Genomic DNA, 16,814 nt, shown 5'->3' with positions numbered 1-16,814 from the left:
ACATTCATGTACTTGGAAAGTTGAAAAAAAAAATGGGTCACATTTTGGTCAAATATTGGAGGAAGGTTAAGGTTTCTTCGAGCTGGAGCCTGTGTGCTTGAATGGTAGTCAGTATTCTATAAGTACAGCCCGTATTCAGAAGTAAGCCATACCAAGGGAGTGGAAAAACAACATTGATTTGTGCGACTCCAGTCGAGCTGGGTCAGTGGTTCCTGTCAGTCAGCAGCTCAAGCTCTGGAGCGTCTTTCTCCCCCCACTCCCTTCCTTTAGCTTTGTGGTGGCTGCAGGCGCTACCACCATAGCTACTGTGTCCACTTGTTTGTCTACTCCCATTACCGTGGGAGATTTGCTGCCTCAGGAGGAAAGTGAAATCCCGGGCCACATCAGGGTCAGCGAGAGACCAGCCTGGAGCGTCGACTCTCGCTGATCTCAACAACAAGAGTAATAACGGGGGGGGGGGGGGGGGGCTTTTGGTAAACGCCGAGTCTCCCGCAGCCTCCGTGTTTCTACGTGACTGCACTTGTCAAAACCCTTTTTTTAGATGAGATAAATAGCCGTCTTTCCTCCCAATTTCTTCAGAGGCATTTAGCGGTGAATGGTATAAACTCCTGTGAAAGCCTTCTTCCTTGAGGCGGCTTTTTATTATTCATTGGCAAGAGTTGGCTCTGAGGAGGGTTGGGGGTGAAGGCATACGAGCGAGAACAAGTGGACGGGGCTCAGTGGCTCGGTGGAAATCCACCGCTGCAAAAGGAGATCGGTTATTTCTGACAACACAGTCAGTGTTGACACATGTAAACACCGCAGTTCAGCAACATATTTATCAGACTTTTTTTTTTTATGTGGCATCAGTGAAGCTTAATACCGCCCGACGCCTGTCGATCCGTCACTGTGGCTATTTGTGATACATTAAAAAAGATGCAAAACAGATGTTTCATTAATGGAAACAAATGTTATTTCCCCAGTGACTCGGTAATTTATGGTGGAACTATTATCACAAAGGCAGCAGCAGCAGCAAATATTAAGTTAGCGGTTGCAGAAGTTTGCACGATTTCTTGAATGCATCTGAAAGCTGCTCCTGATAGCACACTGTGAACCCTGCATTTATTGTACTAGCTCTCATGCGCTAATAATAACAATAACATCAAATCATGCACATTTAGGGGTTCAAATTTGAGATTCCGCGGAGAGAAACGTAATAAGACTTCCTAGAATTACAATAGGTAATAGTCATAATAATGATAATTATACCATAGAACCACGGTTTTCAGACTTTAGAGTTCCCAAAGTGTGAATTTTGAACATGGAGCGTAGAAAATAAAACAAAAAATAAGAAGAACTTCAACACGTACTCTTTGTTATGAAGTTTACACGGTTTCTTGAATGCATCTCGAAGCTGCTCCTGTTAGCACACTGTGAACCCTGCATTTATTGTACTAGCTCTCATGCGCTAATAATAACAATAACATCAAATCATGCACATTTAGGGGTTCAAATTTGAGATTCCGCGGAGAGAAACGTAATAAGAATTCCTAGAATTACAATAGGTAATAGTCATAATAATGATAATTATACCATAGAACCACGGTTTTCAGTCTTTAGAGTTCTCAAAGTGTGAATTTTGAACATAGAGCGTAGAAAATGAAACAAAAAATAAGAAGAACTTCAACACGTACTCTCTTGGTTATGAGGTTTACACGGTTTCTTGAATGCATCTCGAAGCTGCTCCTGATAGCACACTGTGAACCCTGCATTTATTGTACTAGCTCTCATGCGCTAATAATAACAATAACATCAAATCATGCACATTTAGGGGTTCAAATTCGAGATTCCGTGGAGAGAAACGTAATAAGAATTCCTAGAATTACAATAGGTAATGATAATAATAATAATAATAATAATAATAATAATAATAATAATAATACCATTGAACCATGGTTTTCGGACTTTAGAGTTCTCAAAGTGTGAATTTTGACCATAGAGCGTAGAAAATGAAACAAATAACAAAAAAATAAGAACTTCAACAATTACTCTCTTAATGATGAAGTTTACACAGTTTCTTGAATGCATCTCCAAGCTGCTCCTGTTAGCGCACTGTGAACCCTGCATTTCTCATACTAGCTCTCATGCGCTAATAACAATAATAATACCAAACTGTGATAATTCAGTATATTGTTCTACTAGCTGACTTCAACATTTACTCTCTTATTTTACTTTCCGTTTCTTAGCGATCAGATGTTTTTATACCGCTGTTTTTGTCAACACTTAGTTCTGTTCTAAATTAGGAGTTGCCGTAACTCCCGTAAACCTGACTTCTGAAATTCAAAAACAGATATCGCGACCTTGATTTTCTCCCGACAATAATATACATCAGTCATTTACAGACTTTTACCTCATTTTAAAGAAGACGTTTCATGCCGTTTTATTCGCCTCTTTTCAGAAACCACAGAGTGCTACACATCTGTGCGGCAGACCTCGTCACGTCTCTCTTTTAAAGCGTGTTGCCTTGTGTTTAGTGAAGCACAACAGGATTGGAGTTGAAAATGTACATATTTGGACACTCGGTGTTAAATCGGGTGAGCCAGAGTCCACACTCTTTTTTTTTTTTTTCTTTTTATCCTTCCTGTCGTGCATGACACATCTCCTAAATTCAATTATGCTTTTGTCACTTCATTATCGTCGTGGTTGTTTTCTTGGAATGAAATCATAGTTAATAAAAAAAAAAAAAAATCATATGGCCCACGTGCTTTTAGTGCCAGAAATAAGTGTGTGTGTGGAAAACATTTGATGCTTCAGGGTTTGGACGATGGTATAAAAAATTAAATAAGAGAGCGAGATATTCTCGTCCTATAAAGCAGAGGCTGCGTTTTCATCTTTGCAGGATGCAGAGCTTGAACAACTCCATACTCTTTGAGATTAGTTTCGGAGAGCATTAGCGGAAATGGTACGCTCCATCATGAAAATATAGCACCGACGTCTAAATTCTGCTCCTTCCAGAGATTCCTCGCCGCGCGCCGTTCATTTAAAAAATAAATAAAGTTTTAAAAAAATGGCCTCCGTTACAGGAGGAGTTGTGTAATTTCTGATAAAACATAACATGAACTGTATCCGTTGCCAAAGGGAGGGACATGAAAAGTCGTTTCTCTGGCACAGCCTCTGAGGCGCCGCCGCCGCCGTGTTTAAACATTATCCTAAGTCATCGTGAAGTTTCCAGCTTGATGTTTAAGTCATGAAAGGCAAGAGAGAATATTTGGACGAGAGTCATTAAAGATTTGACAGCGTCACACTCGTCATTAATATCCTTCTTTCTTCTTCCCTCAAATCTGACAAACATTGAAACTAATCGAGACAAACAGAGCGGCCGCCCGTTTCCCCCAAAATCTCGGACACATCTGACGACTCCTCAGTCAGACGCCGTTTCGTTGTCACGTTTCCAGCTGTGCTTAAGACTTAAAAAGTGTTTTGGTTTTTTCCCCCCCCCTCCCATTATGCAACATTGACAGAACTAAACCAACTTCAACAGAACAATCTGTCATTTGATGAAAAGGCGTCAGTGTCTTTTCTTCAGGGAAGCGACTGTGACTCAAACAACTGCGCACCACCGTACTCGGAAGGAGTGGAATCCACGTTTTAGCGACAGCAGGATTTCCGTAATTCTCGCTGCCACCTGAGTGCGACAATTAGGAGCCATGGCGACGAGAGGATAACTGTCGGGAACTCGGCAGCAAAGCCACACAAGTAAGGGAGGGGAGGGAGGGAGGGAGTGTAAAGAAAGAGACAGACTGTGGTAAGTGTCAGCGAAACACTGATGAAGTTGTTATGGCGAGTCCTTGAAAGCCTCAGATTTGCTGCGTTCCTTTGACTTAACAACTGCAGCAGCAGCAGTCGTGTGTGATAGAGACGACAGAAACGCCTGCTGATAATGTTGCTCTGCATAGATAATGGTTGTTGACGCTCAAGCTGAGCCAAATCAAGTTGTTGACACCGTTATCAGGAGCTCTTTATCTTCGAGTCAAAAACAATTCGACTGACCGTAAAAAGACGCGTTTGACGCCATGTTTACGTGACATCCCAGATTGTTAAAATGAGTCTCTAAAGTAACACAGTTTTTCGTGCCAGTCACCGGAGACCGGGCACCGATTACCAGTAATCTCCGTTAGCTGCATTAGCTCCTTTAGCGCCGTTAGCATGCCTACAGTCGAACTGGAGCGGTCGGTTTATTATTACACGAAAAAGAGCAGCGCTACGAATCGGGTGTCACGTAAACATGACGTCACGCGCTTTCATCATGTATTAGCATCGACGTCGCTAACGTGCCTAGCACTAATATATATATACATATTTTAATAACTTCGTCCAACTGCAGATGCCATTTAGTTTCTCCTGTGGTGAAATTAACTTAATATTGTGATATTCTCATGGTTGCAGTAGATGTAGATGTGAATTTTCTATCTTCCTCGAACAGATCTATTGTTAATGTGACGGTCAAAACGCTTTCCCGCCAAAAAAAACCTGTCAAAATGGCTGCTGTGCCAAAGACACTGCCGCAGCACCGGAGTCGAGGCACCAGTTAGCTCCGTTAGATGCATTAGCGCCATTAGCATGCCTACAGTCGAACTGGAGCGCTCCGTTTATTATTAAACGAAAAAGAGCAGCGATACAAATCGGGAGTCAATTAAACATGACGTCACACGCACGTATATATACACTTCTTTTTATTACTTCGTCTAACTGCAAATGTTATTTAGTTTCTCCTGTGGTGAATTTAACTTAATAATGTGATATTCTCATGGTTGCAGTAGATGTAGATGTGAATTTTCTTTCTTCTCGAACAGATCTATTATAATGTGACGATTACAAGGTTTTCCCGCCAAAAAAAAACATGTCAAAATGGCCCCCGTGGCAAAGACACGACCGCTCACCTAAACAAACCCCAGTCATGTGACGTCTGGAACTGCTTTGATGAAGTTTGGAGAGTTCATGAATCGAGGACTGAATCATTTCAATCAAATCAAGGTTGACAAACTTCGAAGAACACGACTTAAATAAGCAAATACCTGAAGCTGTCTTTATGTAGCGTGATACGTTGTTTGTTTTTCTCGTACACTAGAAAAGTGTTTACAGATAAATAATAGAGAGAACAAATCTATCAGATTGACATTAGTGTCAGTATGAGCTCAAGGCCGTGTTTTCAGCATCAGACGCTTGTTGTTTTGTCGACTTTGTCTTCCTTCATGGTCTCACATGTCTGCTGGCTGACCGGGCGCTCTTAGTTGTCACGGAAACAAGACTGCGACCCTGCGACACACAAGATAATGTTATCATTATTACAGCTCTTTGGACAAATGTGTTGTTTTTTGAGAAGAACTGAGTGATTAACTAATTTCCTCCACTGATCAGTCAGTCGAAAATCAAATCATTAGTGCCAGGAACCCATTGTTCCTGTTGAGATTATTATTTTACTCAGACCTTGCACTAATTTTTGAGCTGGCTAATGTGCATAAAATCTCTTGAAATTTGGCACGGAGGTAAGGGCGCCAAAAAAATGCGATATTGGCACAGGGCACGGACTCGTTCGTAGCACCAGGGCTCTATAGCTCTGAAATTTGGTGAATTTGTTAGACTTGCTCCAAAGTTAATTGCGTAATTTTTGGGAATTTTCGACTGTAGAGAAAGTGATCAAAATTTTTGACTTTTTCCTAATCGCGTCTAAGTAGAATATAGTTGTTAGCATTTCAACCAAACTTGGTACACTTGTTGCTCTCATATTTCCAAACAAATCTCTCATCTACTTCCATTAGCTCCGCCCACCCGGAAGTCGGACATTTTGGGGAAAAAAAACAAGAATGGCTAGTCTACGCATTTGAAGGAACTCAAGTAGAACTAAAAGAACTAAAGTACTAGCAAGTTTAAGCTAGCCGTATCAAACTCGGTTCACGTGTTCTAGACAAGTTAATGACGTTTTCAAAGGATTTTTTGACGTCAAAAGGCATGGCCTTAGCGCTCCGACAAAGTTGACATTAAAGTGGCGGGAAAAGTACTTTAAAATTCCACTTTTTGAAAGCTTTAACGTAAACAGAACGACGTGAAATGTTTCACAGTCATCGGATATGACGAGTTGATATGATATGACTGAGTTCTACGAGCGGTCCTAGTTATTATTATTATTATTCTTGTTGTGGCTGTAAGTGGAAGGACCAGGCTGTAGTTTTAATCGAATCTTGCTTTATGAAATTTGGATTTTAGCCACGCGTAAGCACTTTTGCTTGTTAACACGCGGCAGCGCTAACGAATGAGCCTCATTTAAGTCACTATTTCACATCGTTGTTTCCTTGCCTCGCAGAAACAGAGCGGCATGTAAACGAGTGTTAATATAGCGTAATGTTAGCGTGTCGAGAGCTGCAAAAAAACACCACGACGGAATAAATGAATACGTTACGGTTGAAACCCTGCGTGCGCTTGTGTTTCACTTCCTTCGGGGAGTGTAATTACTCCTCAGACTATTCCTGCTGGGAAATCTGTCCCGGGATACTATTAATCCAACAAAGTCTTCACCCCCCCCACCACCACCACCACCTTCCTCATGGAGGCAAAAAAACAACAACCTTGAAGCATCAGATACAGTAAAATAGCACATTTTGTCTCTAGCTCACGCTGAGCTGTCAGACTGGTGCAGGAAGTGCAGAAGATTTTTTTTTTTTTTTTTGTATTTATCTGCCAGACTTATTTTGCGTTCAGCTCTCTCTTTCTGCAGAGTGGTGACAGTTTATTATTATTATTATAAACACATTATTTGGATAACAGGAGAGTAATGAATGGATTTTCCTCCGTGTGCAGAAGCATGGAGGAAGTTTTGTTGAATAGAACAACGCACAAATAAAATTAATTGAGTGGGTTGACTAACTCTGGAAGTCTTTTAAACTCATGAAGGCCTCTGGTGGTTTACTTAAAGCTTTTTGGACTAAACTATGCAAGTATTACGTTAAAAAGTTGAAGAATCCTAAGGAATAAGTGTTATTTTCCATTACAGGCCACTATGTCCAGTTGGCCAACATCAGTTATTCGGCTGATGTTTGACTTATTCTCTTTTTGTCCTCTATCTTATACAATAAAACACGTTAACTTCATCAAATTATACAAATAATTGCAGTAATTTCAAGAAACTGGTTCATATTTCAGAATAAGAGGGAAAATGGGTAAAACGCTTTCCAATCTGCATTATTGGGTCACACATAGTGTATATTTCCAACAAAAGTAATAAATAAATTCAATACATCAAAGTTTTGTTGACAAAAATGTCAGTTTAAGAAGTTGAATATGTTGTAAACTTCTTGAAAAACTAAAAATGGAGTCCATTATTTAAAATAATAACAAGTTAATGAAGATCATTAAAGGTGGGGATGCAATCTCCCTAATTAAGAGGCCTCCGTCTACCTCTTAATTATCATTCATTTCTTAATCACTCTTGTCAAACTCCCATTTCTGCAGAAAACAACAACAATAATAATACGAGAGTGCGGCCTTTTTTACCCCGAGCTCCCATTCCGTCTCTCTCAATCAATCAATCAATCTCCACATTTTGCAGCCTCCCCCTCATTAATGGCTCTTAATTGGCCGTCGGGGGGGGGGGGCTGAGCCGCGGAAAAAAACAATGAAGCATCGATTTCCTTAAACATAATCACCTCGTCCCGTCCTTTTAATGGCTGCTGTCATTACGGGGCCACCGAGAGAAAAATGACCGGTCAGCGGCGCCATCGATGCCCTTCACCTCGCGTCGCCCGAGGCCAGAGAGCGCGGCGAGCCACTCCATCTTCACAGGATTGGTTTTAAGCCCCTTTAGCTGCCCGACAGCCTCCGAGCACTGCATCCGTCAAAAAACACCACCACCACCACCGCCGTCGTCGTCAACAATCCGATACTGTACTGGGTTACCGATGTGCAGCCGAGCATAAATAAACCCATTACGGACAAAAAATATACATAAAGTAAAAAACACCACAGAACCCCCCAACTTTTTAGCTCCATCTGAGCGGGGACTGTGTTGTCGAGTTCAAGTGGCCATTAGTTTGTCGGAGTGGCCCAGTGGACTCATCCTGGAGCCATTTACACGGTTCCCGAGCCCTCCTCCGCACAGCAGATGGTTTATGGTGATCACGGCTAATGTCCAACCCGACACCTACAGCTGACGACGGCCTCGGCCGAAGCTATCACACACTAATGTGTGTCTACGCGTCGGTGTGAGGAATAAATCCCTCCCCCTATCCTAAATCTGACGGAAACAAACATTAAAATGAGACTTTTACAGTCTGAGTGACATATCTATAAAGCAAGTTGTGTATGTGTGTCAGTGTGTGTGTCTGTCACAGGCATATCTCGCTGACCGTTAGTCAGATTGCCCTAAGACTTTGGATATGGGTTGAGCATGGCCCGATGGTGTGCATCCTTGATTTTCAAATTTTTCGGAGGAATTTTAATTTTCACTGATCCATCACAATACACCAGGCAGCGGCTCATCAGCAGTAGCTGCGCTGTCTGGAGGGGAGTGAAGAGGCTGTCCTCACGGTGGGTGAGACATTTTCTGAAACGACGAGTACGACCAATACGCAAGCACATACTTATTTTGCTTTAGCATGCTACTACTTTGCGGCCAACTCGGCGAACCTCTTTCCAAAGGCGAGCTAGCGAGGCTACGATTAGCGTTAGCGCAGGGCTCACATAACACAAACACTGCGCAACCTTCATTAGGCACAACGCAAATGTGTTTCATTTTTCGATTAGCATTAGCGTAGCTAGCTGTTGTGACAGTCGGTCTCAAAACGGCATGCATTAACCATAACTGAAAACTCTTTTACAGCTCCCACTAAAGGAATACATACTTCCTACGTGGGGCGCTGCACTAGTTCATATAAAAAGTAAACACAAAGGTCTATTAAGGCTGATTTTTCAAAAACTTTCAAGGACCTGTGGGAACTCCGGTTGCATTTGGGAAACTAAGAAAAGACCAAAACACAAACCTTTCATAGCATTGAGTCTCTTCCTGCCTTTAAATCCCCTTTAAACGTTTGATCTCTAAGTCTCTGGAAGTTACATTCGTAGAAATACATTCGTTTTAGAACTTTAAATGTGTTAAAAAGTGCTTTTTAACGTTTGAGCGTGGACGAAACTTTAGAGGAACTAAAGAACTGGAACTAATAAAGATCAGACAGGAGAAAACACACTTTTTTTTAAAAAACAACCCACTCAGATTGAACAGAAAATAAGAAGGTGATGTTGATTCACTGAAGACTCAAACCCAACTGAGCAGCAGAGGCTTCTCCAGCACTGCTTTATAACCTCAGTCAGGCTGATCGTCCTCAGCTGTGGAAGAAGAACAGCTGCAACCAGGAGGAGCTCATGATTAACTCAGGAATCTGCAGTGTATTTACCTAACCACACCATTTTATTTGGACTTATTTAGGAAGAAGATTACTACAAGAAAACCTGAAAAAGTCGATAAAATAATGTGGAAAAAGACGCTTATTTTACTGCAGAAAATGCCTCTAAAAACAAGGAAATGTAAGCAAAATTTAGCTTGAAACAAGTCATTAAACATATTTAGAGGCAGGTTTTTGCAGTAAAATAAGTGTCTTTTTCCACGTTATTTTATCTACATTAAACAAATCCAAAATATCTGAGATAACGATGCATAAATATGATGATTTTTCGTGCTAAAAATGAGTCTTTTCAAGTCAATGCAATACCAGAAATCAGGCAAATCAGTGGCTTTGCTGTGACGTAGCGTAAACTCCTCACTTATTCAGGAGATTTTACTTTCACTTCCGTCCGTGTTTTCCGCCCGAAATATATCAAACAACAAGCTCCGAGAGAGCGAGAGACTGAGAGAGAGAGACATTAATAGTGCAGGACATGGAGGTTCCAGCAGGGACTGCAAATGTTTGCTTTTAAATCCAAACTGTGTGCAGCCTTTGGTCTGACCGCTGCAGACAGTGACGGGGGGGAAAAAAAGGGGAAGAAGAAAACTTTGCAGAGGCTGCTGGGAAACTCAGCGCGGTATAATTCATGACCCCGAGCCATTTCAAACATTTGCACAACGAAAAAACCCAGCGAGAGCAAAAACACACACACAGTGTGTTGTTGTCAGGCAGTAGAAGCAATTGCATCTTCTCACCTCAGCAGGAAGTCCCGTTTCAAACCTGGTGTCGGACGAGTGAAATAAAGGCAAAGGAGAGGTTTGAGGGACGGACCACAGGGAATACGGAGAAGTTTCTTCATCGTCTTCACACGGAAACAGCGTTTTAGGACACTTGAAACCACTTTTGATAATGGTTCGGTCCATAAAATGTTTCCGAAAATGTCGATCAGCGTTTCTCAAACCTGGAAAGGACGATGTTCTCAGATGTTCTCGTCTTCTTGTCTCGTCCAAAAACCCCAAAAATTATTCAAAAGACAAAAGAAACGTCTCATTTAAGAAGCTGAAAAATCAAAAACCGTCAAAAACACTCGCAAATAGTTGATTTATTTAATAATTGAATAATTGTGTACGTGTTTCAACCCTATTCACGATTGTAAATCAAATATTAATCGAAAAGTAGCGATCTCGACCTACGAAAAGCTAACTAACCGCTAACTAGTAGCTCCTCCCACTGACCCGATGCTAATAGTAACCGGGGCAACTGCCGATTTGGGCATTTTGCGTTGCCGACAATAAAAACCACTTGGTAGCTAAACACAGGACGTCTCCATGTGCATCAAAAGAACGTAGAAGTAACTACAACAGCAACTCCGTTAGCACGGACAAACTCTTGCTTCCTCATTTGTCGAGTGAAACATCCTCAGAATTCAAGTTGCGTTAACTAGTAGCTCCTCCCACTTGCCTGAAGCTAATAGCAACCGTGGCAACCGCTGATTTGGGCGACACCAATACCAACGTGTGTTCCCCGTGAGTTTGCGTTGTCGTCGATAAAAAAAAAACCGCGGTGCGTGAACTACGTTATTAGCGCGTAGCTAAACACAGGACGTCTCCATGTGCATCATAAGGAGACGTAGACGTAGCTACGACCTCAACAACCCTTTTTACGCGGACAAACTCTTCCGTCCTTATTTGGAGCAAAAACTTCCTCAACTTGCGCTAACTAGCGATAACTAGTACCTACATAACATATGTGACAATAAGGCGTTAGCTCGGTACATTGCTAACAAATGATAGACGAAGAAGAAGAAAAATAAGTGTCGCAGATGAAGAGCTGTGAAACTGAAATGTAACATAAACAACGTCCACAGCTCGTTGTTGTCTGTGACTCGGTGTTGTCACAGCTAGCTGATGCTACATGTGTCGTTTTTTGGCGGGAAAAATGTCACGAGGGGTCCGTAAAGTTGCTTAATATAGCAACAAAGTGTTGTTTAGTCTGTTTGTTTTATGCTTTTATTTCCTTTCTTTATTTCCCCTGGCTTCACGTATAGCACGTCTTCTTCTCTGTTTTTAGTATTGCCTTACAGCGCCACTCACAGGCCTGGCATATGTACTACGGCCTTTTTCCAGTTGTTTTGGGAGGGACGGTGACAATTTCCTGAAATTCTTTTTAATATTTGAAATATGACATTTAGATGACATTCCATTTCCCGGTCTTGCTTTTAAACAGAATTGGGTTGATTCTCGTACATGTTCTTTAATAAAGTCATATTTTGATTATTAGAGGATGAGATGAAGGTAAAAGCTCTTCCTCTCCTCTCTTCTCTCCTCTCTCTCCTCTCTCCTCCTCTGTCCTGGGATGAGCTCCAGTTTAATTGTTGGATGCCGGTGTCTGTTGCGGTGGCTGTCACAGGAAGATAAAGAGTTTTTCCTGGGGCTCAGGGAGAGGGGAGTGTGGTGATGGAGGGCCTCTCTCCTGCAGCTCCGCTGACTGCATTAGCCTCTCGCTTTATAATTGTGTGAAGGGGGCACTTCCAGTGGCTCCCTCATTACTCACTGGCTTGGTCAGGCCCTGGCAGCCAGACACACCTTGTCCTCTAGCTCTCTTTCTTTCTCTTTTTTCGTCTCTCTCTCTCTCTCTCTCTCTCTCTCTCTCTCTCTCTCTCTCTCTCTCTCTCTCTCTCTCTCTCACTTCCTGTCTTTCTCGTTTCACGTCGTCCCTAAGTTCCATCACCTTCTCTCGATCTCCAGGGCAAATGCTTCCCATTGTTGTTTTGACCAAACGCTGTCGTCTCCACCGTCTCCTTCTCTTGTCTATTGTGTAGCGTTAGCGGTGACTGGTGACACCGCTAACGCTACACAGTTAATGTTTGAGTGGAGCGGAGGCTAATGACACGTGATAGAACATCCAGACGTACGTTTCTGTTACCTTTCTTCTCTCCTCCACTCTACTCTTTTCCTCTCTTTCTTCTCTCGTCCAGTCTTCTCTTTCTTCTCTCCTCCACTTTACTCTTTTCTTCTCTTTCTTCTCTCCTCCACTCTACTCTTTCCTTCTCTTTCTTCTCTCCTCCACTCTTCTCTTTCTTCTCTCCTCCACTCTACTCTTTTATTCTTTCTTCTCTCCTCTACTGTTTTCTTCTCGACTCTACTCTTTTTCTTCTCTCCTCCACTCTTCTCTTTCTTCTCTCCTCTACTCTTTTCTTCTGTTTCTTCTCTCCTCCATTCTTCTCTTTTCTTCTCTCCTCCACTCAACTTTTTCTTCTCTTTCTTCTCTCCTCCACTCTACTCTTTTATTCTCTTTCTTCTCTCCTACACTCTACTCTTTTCTTCTCTCCTTTACTGTTTTCTTCTTGACTCTTCTCTTTTCTACTCTTTCTTCTCTCCTCCACTCTTCTCTTTTCTTCTCTTTCTTCTCTCCTCCATTCTTCTCTTTCTTCTCTCCTCCACTCTACTCTTTTCTTCTTTCTTCTCTCTTCCAATCTACTCTTTCCTTCTCTTTCTTCTCTCCTCCACTCTACTCTTTTCTTCTCGACTCTACTGTTTTCTTCTCGACTCTACTCTTTTCTACTCTTTCTTCTCTCCTCCACCCTTCTCTTTTCTTCTCTCCTCCATTCTTCTCTTTCTTCTCTCCTCCACTCGACTCTTTTCTTCTCTCCTCCACTTTACTCTTTCCTTCTCTTTCTTCTCTCCTCCACTCAACTCTTTCCTTTTCTCCTCCACTCTACTCTTTTTCTTTTCTCCTCTACTGTTTTCTTCTCGACTCTACGCTTTTCTTCTCTCCTCCACTCTGTTGGTTTCTATTCATTCTGTCAGCCCTGACAGTCTAATGGTGTCCAGGTGTTTGATTCATGTGAACAACATGTCAAAGATATCAAAGTTCATAGTGGAAATGAAAAAAAAGGTTGATATGTGATCTTCACAGTGAACTGATGTGGTTTAGAGTGAAAACACACTGAGCGAGAGACAATTAGACGACTTCAGTGTGGACATAAGTTGTCTCTGTTACAGCCCACATATACTTACAGTTCTTACAGGACTCGCTGGTTGTTTACTGCAGCAGGACCGATGTGTTTGTGCATGTGACCGACTCCAGGTTTTTCCTCCTCTTTCATTCATATTCATGTGTTGTTCGTGAGTCTTTCAGTCAAAACTCTAAATTCCGCCCTGGCTGCTTCCTCTGCACAGCTCTGCACAGCTCTATTCCACGTGTCAATCAAAAGACTGTGCAAATATAAGAGGGATACATTTGCATCGACAATGTGTACACAGATAATAATGAGCTACATGTTCAGTCAAACACTTACTCACTATGTCAGGGGTCACCAGACTTTCTTCAGAATACCTGAAATGTAGGGAGAAATATGCTGTCGATACAGTTTCTCATCCTAGAATAACGTAAATGTATTGTATCAAGGCTTATTTTTACCATTTAAATGGAAAATATTATGCATTCTGTTGTATTTATTTCAGCGCTGATAAAAGCATTCATCGTTATTAAATATGTTTTTTACTTTTTGAAAAATGATATACATACATACATAATTTTGTCTTTGAAATTTAAATCGCAGGAAGAAAAATGCTGTATTTTTGTTGCTGCTGTGTTATATAACACTTACATAAGTATGTTAATTCTTCCTTATTAGTCCATATGCTACCTGTATTCACCTTTGTTATGCTTAACCAGCAAAACCATGAATGGTAGTGGGTTATAGGTGTCAATAATATATAATATATGACCTAAGTGTCCTGTATAATAATAAAAAACGACAAATCTGACTTGAAAATCTGTAAAAAAAAAAGTCTGCAAGATGTGATGATTTTGACAGGAAGTGGAAATTTGTCGTCATTTTACAATATTTGGCTTCATTAGACGCCGGATAACTGCGGAAGTGAACATTCAAATCAAATAAATAACGACATAATCAAACAATAAAGCTTTATCGAAGGGGTTTATGACCTTGCGTACGGTCAAGTTCAACAGAGAAGAAGGTAATCGACTTCCTGTGACGTCAACAGAGGGACTGTTGTAGACAAACAGGAAGTAGAACTTATATAGGAATTAAAAGTCTTATTTTCCAGTGATGTACTGACTGTTCACGTCTGCTTCCGTCTCTCTGCAGAGGGAGGTACGTGCGAGGTGATCGCCGCCCACCGATGCTGCAACAAGAATCGCATCGAGGAGCGTTCGCAGACGGTCAAATGCTCCTGTTTACCGGGGAAAGTGGCCGGGACGACGCGCAACAAGCCCTCCTGCGTGGACGGTGAGGAAAAACTCATTTATTACAATATCCTGCTGCTGCTGCTGCTGCTTATTAAAGTCTCAAAAAACGTCCTTGTCTTTTATCAAATGACACAACAAATGATGTTTTCAGACATCGCTCGGTTGGAGGATGCAGAGACCTAATGCGTCCTCTGTTTAGAGAGGAGGAATCTAATAGACGTGGAGGGATTTAGCGTCATCGCCGGGTTGTGCGGGATCATCCAGTATTGATGTAGTTCTTCTCGTGTGATTTGTTTCAGCGGCGAGATTGAATTCACCAAAGCTTGGTTTGTTTGTGTAAATGCAAATGTGGGAGAGTACGGTCGCTTCAGAGTGAGTGTAATCTCCACTTAATGTCCGGGTAAACCCGTGTGAGAGGGGAAGGAGGAGGAAGTCCATGCGGTCTTCCATTGTAGAGGGTAAAAATATCAATTAAAAGACCACTTCACATTTGTATATTCTGTAAAGGAAGCAAGAACGAACAGGACAATGTAATTAAATAAAATTAGAATAAACAGAAATCTAGTTTAGGGTTAATTAACACCTTAAAACACAGAGTATTTCAGCTGCTTTTTCCCATTACCTTATGTAGAGGCTATACTAATGTGTACTATAGAGTGTCTTATATCCTTTTGTTTAGCACAACCTACCTTATTTTTAGTTATAATGCTGAGTTTGGTTTATTACAGTATTGACGCAAGCATTATTGAAAAAGCGATTCTTCCAAAACTGACAAGTGTCCAAATACAGATACAGAAACAGCACATTTGCTCTAATAATGGACCTCTAATGTAATACAAGTACAACTTGGAAGTACACCTAGAATCAATTTATTATACTACTCCTAGTAGTAGTAGTATACTACACTAACCCAAACCATAGTAGTATACTACTCTAGTCGTAGTATACTACCCTAACTATAGCAGTATACTACTCTAACCCTAACCATACCGTCACCCTAACCCAAACCGTAGTAGTACACTACTCCTAGGAGTAGTCATAGTATACTACTCTAACCCTAACCATAGTAGTATACTACTCCTAGTAGTAGTAGTATACTACCCTAACCATAACCATAGTAGTATACTACTCCTCGTAGTAGTAGTATACTACCCTAACCCTAACCATAGTAGTATACTACTCCTAGTAGTAGTAGTATACTACCCTAACCCTAACCATACCGTCACCCTAACCCAAACCGTAGTAGTATACTACTCCTAACAGTAGTCATAGTATACTACTCTAACCCTAACCGTAGTAGTATACCACTCCTAGTAGTAGTGGTATACTACCCTAACCGTACTAGTATACTACCCCTAGTAGTTGTGGTATACTACGCTAACCCTAACCATAGTAGTGTACTACTCTAGTAGTTTGGGTTAGGGTAACGGTAGTATACTACTCTAGTAGTGGTATACTACCGTTACCCTAACCCAAACCGTAGTAGTACACTACTCCTAGTAGTGGGAGTAGCCGTAGTAGTATAATACCCCTAGTGGTAGTAGTAGTATACCACCGTCACTATCTAGCCAAACCGTAGAAGTATACTGCTCCTAGTTGTAGTATTCTACCCTAAGTAGTATTAGTAGACTACTCAAGTAGTAGTAGTTGTATACTACACTAACCATAGTAGTATACTACTCTAGTAGTAGTACACTACCATCACCCTAACCGTAGTAGTATACTACTCCTTGTAGTAGTATGTATGATACTACAGTATTTATCTTAACAGTCTTGACAGAAACAAGACAAATCAATAAAAAACAAAGCGTTGATAATAAAGCAGTTAAGAGTGTTTCTTTGGTCGATCAACAGGTTTGACTGAGTTCCCGACTTCCACAAACACCTCAGACCTCAAACCCAAGCACATGACAGTAGATAACATCAGCCATTAATGTGATTTTTTCCTCTCTTTTTTTACCCCCCCTCAATAACACGAGCTGCGGGGGCTTCATGGGATAGCGAGGTGGGATCCTGTCGGGTCCGTTGAGCACCTGAGCACCTCGGGCAGCTCGGGCTGATGGAAATGAATAACTAATAAACCACGAGTCAGGGAAGCTCCGGGGGGGGGCGAGTGCCCCCCTGGATTACCCTCAGCTGAGAAAAAACAATCACGGCCGAGGAAGTCCGCAGCTCCACGTCTGCAGA

The 16,814-nt window shown here is 41.5% G+C and overlaps 1 protein-coding gene across 1 annotated transcript in view; it reads left to right on the top strand.

Moving 5' to 3' along the window:
• Window positions 1–16,814, top strand: part of tafa1b (TAFA chemokine like family member 1b) — a gene marked incomplete at both ends in the record, with an annotated part of 177,045 nt that overhangs the window by 135,809 nt on the left and 24,422 nt on the right. Inside the window, one exon of the mRNA XM_083907745.1 lies at window positions 14,527–14,667. Within this exon, the coding sequence (XP_083763871.1) occupies window positions 14,527–14,667 (141 nt within the window). The remainder of the gene's footprint in view (window positions 1–14,526; window positions 14,668–16,814) is intronic.

Source organism: Microchirus variegatus (assembly GCF_963457635.1).
Source record: "Microchirus variegatus genome assembly, chromosome: 21".
NCBI classification, from domain to species: Eukaryota; Metazoa; Chordata; class Actinopteri; order Pleuronectiformes; family Soleidae; genus Microchirus; species Microchirus variegatus.
The sequence above is the reverse complement of the archived record's forward strand: the minus strand, read 5'-3'. Positions and strand labels throughout refer to the sequence as shown.